The sequence below is a fragment of the Globicephala melas genome, chromosome 1 (assembly GCF_963455315.2).
Source record: "Globicephala melas chromosome 1, mGloMel1.2, whole genome shotgun sequence".
In the NCBI taxonomy this organism is placed as follows: domain Eukaryota; kingdom Metazoa; phylum Chordata; class Mammalia; order Artiodactyla; family Delphinidae; genus Globicephala; species Globicephala melas.
Genome location: NC_083314.1, coordinates 26,327,670 through 26,343,589, shown reverse-complemented (window position 1 = coordinate 26,343,589; position 15,920 = coordinate 26,327,670). Strand labels below are relative to the sequence as shown.

At 38.2% G+C, this 15,920-nt stretch overlaps 1 protein-coding gene across 1 annotated transcript in view; it reads left to right on the top strand.

Moving 5' to 3' along the window:
* The window catches only part of CATSPERE (catsper channel auxiliary subunit epsilon), a 232,659-nt gene extending 219,726 nt beyond the window's left edge, over nt 1-12,933 (top strand). Inside the window, exons 16-17 of the mRNA XM_060285306.1 lie at nt 6,076-6,129; nt 12,780-12,933. Coding sequence (XP_060141289.1) covers nt 6,076-6,129; nt 12,780-12,933 — 208 coding nt within the window. The remainder of the gene's footprint in view (nt 1-6,075; nt 6,130-12,779) is intronic.
* The last annotated feature ends 2,987 nt before the right edge of the window (nt 12,934-15,920 follow it).

Sequence of the window (15,920 nt, the reverse complement as noted above, 5' to 3'; positions counted from 1 at the left end):
AGGCACATAGTAATCAAATTGGCAAAAATTAAAGACAAAGAAAAATTATTGAAAGCAGCAAGGGAAAAACGACAAATAACATACAAGGGCACTCCCATACGGTTAGCGGATTTTTCGGCAGAAACTCTACAAACCAGAAGGGGGTGGCATGACATATTTAAAGTGATGAAAAGGAAGAACCTACAACCAAGATTACTCTACCCGGCAAGGATCTCATTCAGATTTGATGGAGAAATCAAAAACTTTACAGACAAGCAAAAGCTAAGAGAATTCAGCAACACCAAACAAACTCTAAAAAAAAATGCTAAAGGAACTTCTCTAAGTGAGAAACACAAGAGAAGATAAGGGCCTACAAAAACAAACCCAAAACAATTAAGAAAATTGTCATAGGAACATACATATCGATAATTACCTTAAACGTGAATGGATTACATGCTCCAACCAAAAACACAGGTTTGCTGAATGGATACAAAAACAAGACCCATACATATGCTGTCTACAAGAGACCCACTTCAGACCTAGGGACACATACAGACTGAAAGTGAGGGGATGGAAAAAAATATTCCATGCCAATGGAAATCAAAAGAAAGCTGGAGTAGCAATTCTCATATCAGACAAAATAGACTTTAAAATAAAGACTATTACAGGAGACATAGAAGGACACTACATAATGATCAAGGGATCAATCCAAAAAGAAGATATAACAATTGTAATTATTTATGCACCCAAAAAAGGAGCACCTCAATACATAAGGCAAATGCTAACAGCCGTAAAAGTGGAAATCGATAGTAACACAAATATAGTAGGGGAATTTAGCACCCCACTTTCACCAATGGACAGATCATCCAAAATGAAAATAAATAAGGAAACACAAGCTTTAAACCAAACATTAAACAGGATGAACTTAACTGACATTTATAGGACATTCCATCCCAAAATAACAGAATACACTGTCTTCTTAAGTGCGCACAGAACATTCTCCAGGATAGATCACACCTTGGCACACAAATCAAGCCTCAGTAAATTTAAGAAAATTGAAATCATATCAAGCATCTTTTCTGACGACAGCGCCATGAGATTAGAAATCAATTACAGGGAAAAAATGTAAAAAAAAAAAAACATGGAGGCTAAACAATAGGTTACTAAAAAGCCAAGAGATCACTGGAGAAATCAAAGAAGAAATCAAAAAATACCTGGAGACAAATGACAATGATCACGTCATGATCCAAAACCTATGGGATGCAGGTTCCTTTACACCTAAAGGAACTAGAGAAAGAAGAACAAATAAAACCCAAAGTCAGCAGAAGGAAAGAGATCATAAAGATCAGAGCAAAAATAAATGAAATAGAAACAAAGAAAACAATAGGAAAGATCCATAAAACTAAAAGCTGGTTCTTTGAGAAGATAAGCAAAATTGATAAACCATTAGCCAGACTCATCAAGAAAAAGAGGGAGAGAACTCAAATCAATAAAATTAGACATGAAAAAGGAGAAGTTACAACAGACACCGCAGAAATACAAAGCATCGTAAGAGACTACTACAAGCAACTCTATGCCAATAAAATGGACAACCTGGAAGAAACGGACAAATTCTTAGAAAGGTATAACCTTCCAAGACTGAACCAGGAGGAAATAGAAAATATGAACAGACCAATCACAAGTAATGAAATTGAAACTGTGATTAAAAATCTTCCAACAGGGCATCCCTGGTGGCGCAGTGGTTGAGAGTCCGCCTGCCGATGCAGGGGACACGGATTCGTGCCCCGGTCCAGGAAGATCCCGCATGCCACAGAGCGGCTAGGCCCATGACCCATGGCTGCTGAACCTGCGTATCTGGAGCCTGTGCACCACAACAGCAGAGGTCACAACAGTGAGAGGCCCGCGTACCATAAAAAAAAAAAAAAAAAAGATACTACAAAAAAAATTACAGACCAATATCACTGATGAATATAAATGCAAAAATCCTCAACAAAATACTAGCAAACAGAATCCAATAACACATTAAAAGGATCATACACCATGATCATGTGGGATTTATCCCAGGGATGCAAAGATTCTTCAATATTCGTAAATCAATCAATGTGATACACCATATTAACAAATTGAAGAAGAAAAACCATATGATCATCTCAATAGATGCAGAAAAAGCTTTTGACAAAATTCAACACCCATTTATGATAAAAACTCTCCAGAAGGTGGGCATAGAGGGAACTTACCTCAACATAATAAAGGCCATATATGACAAACCCACAGCAAACATCATTCTCAATGGTGAAAAACTGAAAGCATTTCCTCTAAGATCTGGAACAAGGCAAGGATGTCCACTCTCACTACTATTATTCAATATTGTTTAGGAAGTCCTAGCCATGGCAGTCAGAGAAGAAAAAGAAATAAAAGGAATACAAATTGGAAAAGAAGTAAAACTGTCACTGTTTGCAGATGACATGATACTATACATAGAGAATCCTAAAAATGCCACCAGAAAACCACTAGAGCTAATCAATGAATTTGGTAAAGTAGCAGGATACAAAATTAATGCACAGAAATCTCCTGCATTCTTATACACTAATGATGAAAAATCTGAAAGAGAAATTAAGGAAACACTCGCATTTACCATTGTAACAAAAAAATAAAATACCTAGGAATAAACGGACCTAGGGAGACAAAAGACCTATATGCAGAAAACTGTAAGACACTGATGAAAGAAATTAAAGATGATACAAACAGATGGAGAGATATACCATGTTCTTGGATTGGAAAAATCAATATTGTGAAAATGACTATACTACCCAAAGCAATCTACAGATTCAATGCAATCCCTATCAAATTACCAGTGGCATTTTTTACAGAACTAGAACAAAAAATCTTAAAATTTGTGTGAGACACAAACGACCCCGAATAGCCAAAGCAGTCTTGAGGGAAGAAAACTGAGCTGGAGGAATCAGACTCCCTGACTTCCGACTATACTACAAAGTGACAGTAATCAAGACAATATGGTACTGGCACAAAAACAGAAATATAGATCAATGGAACAGGATAGAAAGCCCAGAGATAAACCCACACACCTATGGTCAACTAATCTATGACAAAGGAGGCAAGGATATACAATAGAGAAAAGACAGTCTCTTCAATAAGTGGTGCTGGGAAAACTGGACATCTACATGTAAAAGAATGAAATTAGAACACTCCCTAACACCATACACAAAAATAAACTCAAAATAGATTAAAGACCTAAATGTAAGACAAGATACTATAAAACTCTTAGAGGAAAACATAGGAAGAACACTCTTTGACATAAATCACAGCAAGATCTTTTTTGATCCACCTCCTAAAGTAATGGAAATAAAAACAAAAATAAACAAATGGGACCTAATGAAATGTACAAGCTTTTGCAAAGCAAAGGTAACTACAAACGACAAAAAGACAACCCTCAGAATGGGAGAAAATATTTGCAAATGAATCAATGGACAAAGGATTAATCTCCAAAATATATAAACAGATCATGCAGCTCAATATTAAAAAACAAACAACCCAATCAAAAAATGTTAAAAAAAAATAACCAAAGACCTAAATAGACACTTCTCCAAAGAAGACATACAGATGGCCAAGAGGCACATGAAAAGCTGCTCAGCATCACTAATTATTAGAGAAATGCAAATCAAAACTACAATGAGGTATCACCTCACACCAGTTAGAATGGGTATCATCAGAAAATCTACAAACAACAAATGCTGGAGAGGGTGTGGAGAAAAGGGGACCCTCTTGCAATGTTGGTGGGAATGTAAATTGATACAGCCACTATGGAGAACAGTATGGAGGTTCCTTAAAAAATTAAAAATAGAATTACCATATGACCCAGCAATCCCACTACTGGACATATACCTAGAGAAAACCATAATTCAAAAAGACACATGCACCCCAATGTTCATTGCCACACTATGTACAATAGCCAGGTCATGCAAACAACCTAATGTCCGTCAACAGAAGAATGGATAAAGAAGATGTGGTATATATATACAATGGAATATTACTCAGCCATAAAAAGGAACAAAATTAGGCCATTTGTAGAGATGTGGATGCATTTAGAGACTGTCATACAGAGTGAAGAAAGTCAGAAAGAGAAAAACAAATATCGTATATTAACACATGTATGTGGAACCTAGAAAAATGGTACAGATCAACGGTTTGCAGGGCAGAAATTGAGACACAGATGTAGAGAACAAACATATGGACACGAAGGGGGGAAAGCCACGGTGGGGGGGGGGGTGGGATGAACTGGGAGATTGGGATTGACATGTATACACTAATGTGTATAAAATGGATAACTAATAAGAACCTGCTATATAAAAAAATAAATAAAATTCAAAAAAAAAGAAAACATAGGCAGAACACTCTTTGACATAAATCACAGCAATATGTTTTTGGATCATCTCCTAGAATAATAGAAATAAAAACAAAAATAAGCAAATAGGACCTAATTAAACTTAAAAGCTTTTGCATAGCAAAAGAAACCATAGACGAAATGAAAAGACAACTTACAGCCTGGGAGAAAATACCTGCAAACAATGCTACCAACAAGGCATTAATTTGCAAAGTATACAAACAGCTCATATAGTTCAATATCAAAAAACAACCCAATCAAAAAATGAGCAGAAGATCTCAATAGACATTTCTCCAACAAAGACATACAGATGGTGAATAAGCATGTGAAAAAAATGTTCAACATCACTAATTATCAGAGAAATGCGAATCAAAACTACACTGATGTATCACCTCACACTGGTTAGAATGGCCATCATCAAAAAGTCTACAAATAACAATGCTGGAGAGGGTGTGGAGAAAAGGGAACGCTCTTGCACTGTTGGTGGGAATGTAAATTGGTAGAGCCACTATGGAGAACAGTATGGAGGTTTCTTTAAAAACTAAAAATAGAGTTACCATATGATCAAGGGATCCCACTCAGGGGCATATCTGGAGAAAACTGTAATTTGGAAAGACACATGTGCCCTAATCGCACTGCAGCACTATTTAAAATAGCCAAGACATGGAAGCAACTTAAATGTTTATTGACAGATGAATGGATAAAGATGTTATATCCATTTGCAGCAACATGGATGGACCTAGAGATTATCATACTAAGTGAAGTAAGCCAGACAGAGAAAGAAAAATATCATATTGATACCACTTATATGTGGAATCAAAAAAAAAGGAAAGAAAGAAAAGATAAATATGAACATATTTACAACATAGAAATAGACTCACAGACATAGAAAACAAATTTATGGTTACCAAAGGGGAAAGAGCCAGGAGGGATAAATTAAGAGGTTGGGATTAGCATATACAGACAACTATATACAAAATAGATAACCAACAACCAACCTATAGTTTAGCACAAGGAACTATACTAGATATTTTATAATAATCTATAAGGGAAAAGAATCTGAAAAAGAATAGATATATGTATAACTGAATCACTTTGTTTTACACTGAAATTAACACAACCTTGAAAATCAGCTATACTGTACTTCAAGTTTAAAAAAAGACTCAAAAAAAAAGCTAATGAAATTAGTGAAATTGTCCACTTAACGGAACAAAATTCTTAGCAAGTCTTCTTTGATGTCAGTCTACCAACCATGATTTTGCAGTGAAATTATCAGCAGAACAAAGAAGGGAGTATATATTTAAATATAGTAATTTTCTTAATTATAAAGGCCTTTGACTTATAAATATATCAAATTCTTCATAGACTAACCAACTTGATAGTTTGTCATATAGATGTGATTTAAATGAAATTACATAATTCATCATTAATAACTCTCATTCCTTACTCTATAGTGGAGATTTTTCTCTGTAAAATGGGAGGTAATTTCTCTGTAAAATGGGAGGTAATCAGTTTGATAAAAATTTCTTTTAGTAATAATAAAATTATTAACTATCTCGAAAGAAAAAATAAAAAAGAAAATGACACCTTAACTAAGATTATACATGATTTGGTTGTTACCATAGAGATGTGCAGGGAGTCTTGTAATACACTGTATTTAATTTAATCTTTAATATTATTTTTCTAATTTGCAGTTTCTGTAACCTCACCACTATATTTGCAATAGAGACCTTTGGAGTGATTCCCAGGTAACGACTGGTGCCTGATCAGTCTTTAATGAGGGAAGTTGTAAAGGATACGGTGGCAGCTAAAAAGGAAACAGATGTCTCCCCTATCTTCCTGGGACACTAATACTTCTGTCCTACATGTGACATCCTAAAAATTGTATGTATCTACTAAACCAGAGATACAGCAAGTAGGAATTCCTGAAAATTGTTGCTGCATTTGGGTCGCCTTTTGTTCATCCCCCTCAACAGCCATTGTCTTCCCAATCAAAAGCGTCTTTCAACTCCACCTAAGGGCAGATGGTAGACTGCAGCAGTGGGGACAGGGAGAGGACAGTGGCTGTGCCCCAATGACCCTGAGTCAGCCCTTGACCACTGGCCATCATTCCAATACATACAGGAAACAGGTAGTAAAGGCATTTCCCTGGACTCAGCTTTAGTTTCCTTGGAGAGAGCAAGTGAAAAGTCTTAATACAAATGTTGGGATGGCAGATGACTCTGCTTCTCTGTGCTGTGTTTTTATTTTGTTTTTTGTTTTGGAAAATGTTAAACAAGAGTGGACCACAAACACTTAACTTACTTATGGCCCTACTTTAAATATTACTGACTCCTCAATTTTTTATGCTAATCGGAGGTTAATGGTGTGAATAATCTGCAAATGAGATAAGTCATGCCTGGTTTCTAGGAAACTTTAGGAAACATGCATAGCCTTTCTGCAGCAACTTCTCTTTCTCATTAAATTTGTATGTTTGATTTAGATGAATATTAAGAACATACATCCACTCAAGTAACCACCAACAGAAGGGGGAGTTGGTGAGTTAGGGAGGAGAGGAGGGAGTAAAGGGGCATCTCACCTATTTGCCCCAGCTCACCTCCCAGTAGCTGGATTTTTCTTTTTAAACATGCAACTTATTTATTTATTTATTTTTTTGGCTGCGTTGAGTCTTCATTGCTGCACGCAGGTTTTTCTCTAGTTGCGGCATGAGGGGGGCTACTCTTCATGTGGTGCACAGGCTTCTCATTGCAGTGGCTTCTCTTGTTGTGGAGTACAGGCTCTAGGTGCACAGGCTTCAGTAGTTGTGGCACGCAGGCTCAGTAGTTGTGGCTTGCGGGCTCTAGGACCTTCCCAGCTTGTTAATTCAACTACGCCTGCTACAATTCTTCTTCATCCTCGTTGGGACCTCCACCTCTACTTTCAATCTTTCCTTTTTTACCTCCTATTTCCTTACATTTCAAACAAAGTCTATTATTTCAAATAACATTTTCTAGTATTCCTTTACCTTTCTGGAATTTGGCACTCCCTCTGGCAAGCCCCTAACTACCTTCTTTCTTTGTGATTATATCTGAGCAGCCCCGTAAAGAAAGTTACACAACAGGGCAAATTGATCACCAACTTCAAATACATCGCCAACACTACCCGGAAATCCTACTTTCTTCCTCTGGTCAACCAGTGTTTCCACTTTCCATAACAACTGCTCCAGACCTTATCTAATTAGTTTGCTCCTTGGACCTCCTTTCCTTAACAATCATCAAATGAACTTTTTTTTCACCTGTACAGAGAAATTAGAAGCTATCAGACAGGAAATTAGAAGCCATCAGACCTTTATTTCTGATTCCAAACATATAAACCAACTAATATCTAAACCCATTCTCTCCTCTTTCTATCCTTCTACATCCTCTTTAAATATAATTCTTCTACCTATGCCTTGAACCCTATTCCTTCCCACTTTCTAAGGAAAATTCCAAATCAATTATTCCTTCTCTCTTCTATATATTCAACTTTCCCTCACAACTAGATCCTTCCAATAGGCTTTTTTTTTTTTTTTTTTTTTTTTTGCGGAACGCGGGCCTCTCACTGCTGTGGCCTCTCCCGTTGCGGAGCACAGGCTCCGGACGCGCAGGCTCAGCGGCCATGGCTCACGGGCCCAGCTGCTCGGTGGCATGTGGAATCCTCCCGGACCGGGGCACGAACCCGTGTCCCCTGCATCGGCAGGTGGACTCTCAACCACTGCGCCACCAGGGAAGCCCCCAATAGGCTTTTAATCACCCTCAAGTTTTTTAAGCAAATAAAACAACAACAACTATATCCCCCTTCTAGCCACCACCTTTTTGCAAGATCAACTCCTTAAAAGGCTTGTTTACTCTCATACTCCTCATTTCCCTATATTCCATCCCTATTTTGCTAATCCATCCAGCCTGCTTTCTCTGTCATACCTTCACCGTTACTTCTCATTAGAATAGCTTTGACCTGCACTAAATCTGTGTGGTACTTTCTTATATATTCTGTCTCTCTGTTGAAATTCTCACTTTTCATGCATTGTTCTCCTGACTTCACTGAGCATCTTTATGACCATTATTTTGAACTCTATTAGGTCAATTACTTATCTCCATTTCATTAAGGCCTGTTTCTGAAGTTTTATCTTGTTCTTTTGTTTGGAATGTATTTCTCTGTTTCTTCATTTTCCTAGATTTTCTGTGTTGGTTTCTATGCAATAGATAAAAGAGCCACTTCTCCCAGATGGAACTTAGTGTTCAGCCCAGCCCTAGCTGTCGTTTGTCTTTTAAACTGTTGTGATTGTCCAAGCTGCCTTCTTAGTTCTTAGTGTCTCCCAGTAGTTGAGGGTGTACCAACACCTGTTAGTGTCCCAAAGAGGAGGATCTCAGTCAGAACCTAGATGCAGCCCCGCTGGAAGCTGGACCCTCAAGCAGCAGCTTTTAAAATATGCATGTAGGCCTCTTTCAGAGAAAGATCAGAAGATTACCTTTCTCTCTCTTCCCTCTGTGCTGAACGCTAAGGGAATAGCCAGTTAAGAACAGTTGTTACAGTCCTGTGGGACTATAACAGGTGTGCTCAGGTGTGTCCCCCTCAGCAGCAGCTGTAGAAACTGGAGCATCAGAAGTATGCACAACATCATTTCAGGGAGATACCAGTGACCTGGAGAGAGGCAGAAGGAGAGCGCAAAGATGGCATCTGCCAGCTTCCCAGTCTCTGCAGAAGATTGCAGTTGGCCCCTAGATTTGTGTTATATTAGGAGACTAAACCTCAGATTTCAGCTTTTTACGCGCAGGCTCAGCGGCCATGGCTCACGGGCCCAGCCGCTCCGCAGCATGTGGGATCTTCCCGGACCGGGGCACGAACCCGTGTCCCCTGCATCGGCAGGCGGACTCTCAACCACTGCGCCACCAGGGAAGCCCTCAGCTTTTAAGATAAGCAACTAGGTCTCTTTCATGGAAAGATGGGAGATGGGCATTTCAGTCTGCTGGCTCTGTGCTGAGCGGGGAGTGAGAGAGGGGGTTAGCCACCAAGAGTCCTCAGGATCCCATTTGTTTGCTACAGCCTTGTGGGTCTCATGGAGGAAAGCCTAGCTGGCTTTCAGAGCCAAGCACCTGTTTGGGGGTCCCATCCCTCAGGTGGAAGTTTTAAAAGTTGGGGTACTGGGTATTGGATCCAAACTCCGTAGGGAGAAGCTAGGATTTGTGAGTTCCCTCGTCATTGTATGTTGCTCTGCTGGGGCTGGGAGTTTGGGTGAGATTGTGCCTCAGTCTCTCCTACTCGTTTTTATGTGAGTGGGTTTTTCTCATTCACCCAATGTGTAAGAGTTGTTCAGCTAGTTTCTGGATTTCTTTCAGAGGGAGTTGTTCTATATGTAGCTGTAGGATAGGTGTGTCCATGGAAGGAGGTCAGTTCAGGAGGCTCCTTGGTCACCATCTTGAGCTGCAACTGGCCTACACTAAGTCTGACAGATAGTTTTCAGTCCACATTTTATTTGAGCTTCCATTAGTGTTGACTTTCCCTTTGGCTGCCATATTGCTCTATAGGTTTTCCTAGCCTTCTGTAGCCATTCTCTCTCTCTCTCTAGTGAAGACAGCCTCAACGTATATCACCAGCCATTAAATGTTGACGTTCCTTAGGGCTCAGTCCTGGTTTTCTAGCTGCTCATTCTGGCAAGTTCATCCATACCCATGATTTCAGTTAATATCTATAAACACACAACTCCCAAATCATATCTCTAGCCCAGTCCAGGGCCATATATCCCACTCTCTACTTAACCTCTTCTCTTAGATATCTCAAAGACTGGTCAAACTGGACATGGCCAAAAATGAACTCATGATCTTACCACCCATTCCCTTACCCCATTATTTGTACCACTGTAAAACTAACTTATCAAGGTAATTGCATTCAGCCCTATGAATTGTCATTGCACAGCTCAAGCAGAATTCATTCACATAGGCTGTAATGTGAAGGGTGCCCTCTGGAGTTGAAAAATATGGCGACCCTATTTTCCAATGTTCCCTCACTCAGGAAATAGCACATCAAATTGTACAAGCCAAACACCTAACAGTCAAAAATGAAAAACAAAAACCTAGGGATCACATTCATTTCTTTCTCTCTCTCTCCTCTAGCTCATCCAGTAACTGCCTCCCATTCATTTAACCTCTTAAATTGCCCTTAAATGAATCCACTTCACCAAACCCATCACCACCACACCACTTTAATCCAAGTTACCATTATCTCTGATCCGAATTACTGCAATAGACTCATAATGTTAATTTTAGTAGCTTAAAATCCTTAAGTTTCTTTCCTTAAAATGGGAACTTCTTAACATGGCCTACAAGACCTTTTCTGCTCTAGCCCCTACCTATGTCTCCAGTCTCATCTTGCATCATATTCCCCTCATTTTCTCAGCTCCAGACCTATCAACCTTCTTTCAATCCCCAGTCTTCTCCATGCTCTGTCCCATAGCAGGAGCTTTGCACATGCTATTTTCTCTATCTGGAATCTCTTCCTTCCCCTCTTTACCTACTTAACTTTACCAACTCCACTTCTACTTAATTCTTCAAATTTTAGAATAATTTTCTTTTCCCCATGGGGTCATTTCTTGGCCAATTCACCAGGCTAAATCCTGCTATAGTAAGCTTTCATTGCATTGTATACCTCTCCTACTTAGTTTTTATCACAAGTTCAATTTTATATTTATTTTCTCATTATCTGATTAATGATTATGTCCCCACTAAAATGTAAGCTCTCTAAGGATGAAGACCATATCTATTTTTACTCATTATTGTTTTCCCAGCACCTAGCACAGTACTTGGCATATATCAGAGGGTTTATTAAGTTAGTTAATTAATTTCTAAGAAGGAAATGATTCACTAGAGCTAGATTAAGCTTGTATTCACAGAGGAGGAAGGTCAGACTAATGAGACTGGGGAACTGGGGAAAGTGTAATACTGCAAACAAATAAATATGTTTAAAAGGGAGCTAAAAACTAAAGTCAAGTACCAAGACACCAAATAAAAAACAGCACAGTGTTTGGCTTAAGAAATAAACCTACTCTGATGGGAGGAACATGAGGTGAAGAGACAGATGTCTGGATCCCAGCTGAAAGTAGTATCTCATAAGTGTACACACACACACATACCTGGTTGACCCTCACGTACCTCAAATTTGATATGTCCAAAAGTAAACCAACCGTATTCACACATACCCTCTAAAGTGTCCTTCCCTGTGAATTTCCCATGTCAGTGAATGGTGCTACCATCCTCAGAGTTACCTCATCCCCAAATTTAGGAGACATCCTTTATTCTAACGTATTTCTCAAACCCCACATCTTAACAATCACCAAGATCAATCCAATCTAACTTCTAAATATATCTTAGATCTATCCATTTCTCCCCATTTCTACAACCAGTAATTAATTAAAACTCTCACCATATTTGGTTATTACAAAAACCTCATAACTGGTTTTCTCCCTCCACACTCATGCGTCCCATTCATACGTTCTTCACACTACAATCAGAATCATCCTTCTAAAATGAGAATGTTATATCACATGTCTGAAACTCCCTCTTGCCCTTAGGCTAAAATTCATACCCTGTAGCTTGATGAAAGCTGTCTTTCTCACCTTGAACAACCTATGATTCCTCATCTCTAACCACTGAGCCCACCACCTAAATTCTAATCACATTAAACTAGTTTTAGCTCCAGAATGTCTGGGGCTGATCTTAAAGTTTTCTCGTGCTTCCACATCTTTGCAAATGCATCTCCCTTTGCCTAAAATGTTATGCCCACTTTAGTCTTCTCCACTCCCAGACATTTCTATCTAACTAACTCATACTAATACTCCTAATCCTAGTCATATCTAGCTAACTCTTACTTTATACTCAGTTCAAAAGTCAACTCCAGGGCTTCCCTGGTGGCGCAGTGGTTGAGGGTCCGCCTGCCGATGCAGGGGACGCGGGTTCGTGCCCCGGTCCGGGAAGATCCCACATGCCGCGGAGCGGCTGGGCCCGTGAGCCATGGCCGCTGAGCCTGCGCGTCCGGAGCCTGTGCTTTGCGACGGGAGAGACCACAGGAGTAAGAGGTCCGCGTACCACAAAAAAAAAAAAAAAAGTCAACTCCACTGGAAGTTCTTCCTGATGCCTGGCTCCCATAGAACTTTATACTTCCTTCCTTCTCTCATTATACTGATCAATCAATGTCTATCTTCCTCCCTGGTCAGCCTCAAACACTAAGAGGTAAACATTTTGAGGGTAGACAAGATGTCTTATAAATCTTATTAGTTATTAACAGAGAACAGTGGCATAGCAGCTAACTGTTCAAAAATTATTTGACTAAAAGTATTAACAACCAAAGTGAACAATGACTTCTAATGACTTTTCTTTTCTTATTTCAGTCCAAGTGCTTACATGGTTGCAGCTTTCCTCTTTCTCCTGATGCTACTGTTCTGCAGTATTCTTGTTCTGAGCTACTTTCACTATTTGAGGATTTATAGAGAATATATTTATGAACCACTGCACAAATCTGAAAGAAAACAAAAGAATAATTAGAAAAATGAAAGTTTATTTACTATGAATATATGTATGTAGAAAGAGTGTGTGTATATACTCATATTGAGAGTGTGTGTGTTAGACCAAGAAATACTAAGTATAAGCTCATAGTAAGTATCATCAAATTCAAAATCTCAAATATGTTCTTAAATTACCCAAAATAGAAATATTTTAATATAATATGTATGTTATTAAATTAATGCTTAATGTGTTCACTTTTATCTTAAGGTAGTCTGTATACTCTTACATGGCTTTAAACAAAAATTTGAAAGTTTAAAAACCACCCAAGTTTGTCTATTACAATCCTTCCTAAGAATGAAAGTAAATTTTTGAAAATATTTTTAAATGTGTCAAATATTATTTTGCACAAAACTTTTCATATGAACCTTATATGGCTGTAGTTAATTTATGTATAAAAGACTTAATAAATATGTGAATTTAAATAGTCTGTTAAAGATATTTCAGAAGTTTTTCTAATGGTAGATTCACATATGAGATATAACTTATCATATTGAAAATAGGAGGCTAATACTCTGTCTTAATTTTAAGTTTTCAAATTTGGTTTTGATGTTCAAAATAAGCTGCTTAACTTGTCCAAATGTGACCACAGCTTTCTAAGCAATTAGTATTTGAACAATCAGGATCCACCTAGAGGAGAAGCAGCAGGAGATTTTGTGTGTGTGTCTGTGTGTCTGTGTGTGTATAAAGAGATTTATTTAAAAGAATTGGCTTATGGGGAGGAAAAGCCGGAGATACATGGTGTGCTGAGCTTTAGCTGTGCTGGGCCCAGCCAGGGTGGTGGTATCCTAGTTCATGTTCTTCACTCCCTCATTGAACTTTATTTAATTTCATAAATTGGCTCCTTTCCCTTCACCAAAAGAGAAAAAAAGAAGAAGAAGAAGAATTGGCTTACGTGATTGTGGAGGCTGGGTAAACAAGTCTGAAATCCACAACACAGACATAAAGAATGAAAGATCAGGGCTTCCCTGGTGGCTCAGTGGTTGAGAGTCCGCCTGCCGATGCAGGGGACACGGGTTCATACCGCGGTCCGCGAAGATCCCACATGCCGCGGAGCGGCTGGTCCCGTGAGCCATGGCCGCTGACCCTGCGCGTCCGGAGCCTGTGCTCCGCAACGGGAGAGGCCACAACAGTGAGAGGCCCACATACCGCCAAAAAAAAACCACCTATTGTCCACAAGTAGAATTTCTCATTTTACTAAGATCAGGAACAAAACAGGGATACCTGCTATGCATCACTGTTTTGAAGGTTCTGACATTACAAGAGGAAAATAAAATAACCATTATAAATGCTAGGGGAAAGGAGATAAAATATTCTCTTTCAATAATAAGATTATATGCGTAGGAAACCCAAAATTAGAAACAAGAATTATTAGAATAAGAGCATTTGATGCCTCAATATAAGACAAATATTTAAAATTTAAAACTTTTTCTCTATAATATTTATATGACAGTTTAACAGCAATAGAAATAATAAAAAACAATCTATTTATTGTAGTGACAAATTACATAGAATTAAATTTAATATGAAAGGTGTATGCCATACATGAAAAACATCTTTAAAATCTTTATTGAAAGAGGTGAAACAAGATCTGATAGAAATATTTGACGGAAAAAAGAAAGAAAATGACCCAATATAAAATGAGCAAAAAATACAGTCATTTCACAGAAGAACATACCCAAATAGCCAATAAACATATTAAAAACAACTTTTTTTTTAGGGTTTACTATGTGCCAGAAATTGTTCTAATAATTTATCTAATCCTCTTCAACAACACTGTGCAATTGGAACTATTATTATCCCATTATAGAGATGAGGAAACTGGCACAGAGAGGGTAAATAATTTTTCTAAGGTCACACAGCTGGTAGGTGAAGTATCAGTCAGACCGGCTCCAAAATCAGGTGCTTATCCACTGAGGATCCTCAACCACACCAGCAGTCAGAAAGATACAAACCAAAGTTACAATGAAGCTACCTTTCTCACCTGTTGGCAAAAACTCAGAAGGGTAATACTCTTGGGAAGGAATAAGAATCAGGGATGAGAAAAAAAATTATCTTGCATTTTTGAAGGAAACATGAATTTTTAAAGATTTTTTGGAAAGCAATCTGGCAAGATCGATTAAAATTTGAAATATTCATTCTCTTGGACCCAGAAATCCCACTCTTGGGAATTAGGAGTCTATCCATGAGATGGGAGGACCAATGCATACATAATATTCAAATAGTTTTATATACATACAATAATTATATATAACTATTATATACATATATGTGTGTGTATAGATAGATAGATAGTGTGACAGAACTCTAGAAGGAGAATTAATGTCTATCAGTAGGTGAATGGTTGAATAAATGATTGGTCATTAACCATACAGATCAGTCTGTATTAGTTGATTTAAAAGATTTTCCACAAGGTTTTGTTAAATGAGAAAAACAAGCGGCAAGGAAGTATTTATAGTATGATTCCATTATATAAACAAAACAAAAGCTCTGTGTATGAGAACACAGAGAAAAGTATGGAATGTATCGTGTAGCATTTTGGGTACATCATGTGCCTGTGTGCATGTGTATGTCCGTACACTGCAGGAGGGGGAGAGGGTATGTGGCAAGAGATGTAGAGAGGGAAGGATATAAACAAAACCCTCAAAACTGGGGAATAAGGAAACAATGGAAAAATAGCAGGGAATTCCAGTGGTTAGGACTCTGCGCCTTCACTGCCGAGGGTCTGGGTTGGATCCCTGGTCAGGGAACTAGGATCCCGCAAGCCGCTTGGCATGGCCAAAAAGCAAAAGACAGAAGAAAAAAGGATTATTTAAAAAAAAAAAAGAACAGCATATTAATTATTCTCTTTATGTAAAACGATGTGTCTGTGCATAATGACAAATAAAAGGGTGATCGTCACCAAACTTAAAATGATGTCGTTCCAGGTGATATTTGCTTTCTTACTGTTGTTTCTCAGCACACTGAAC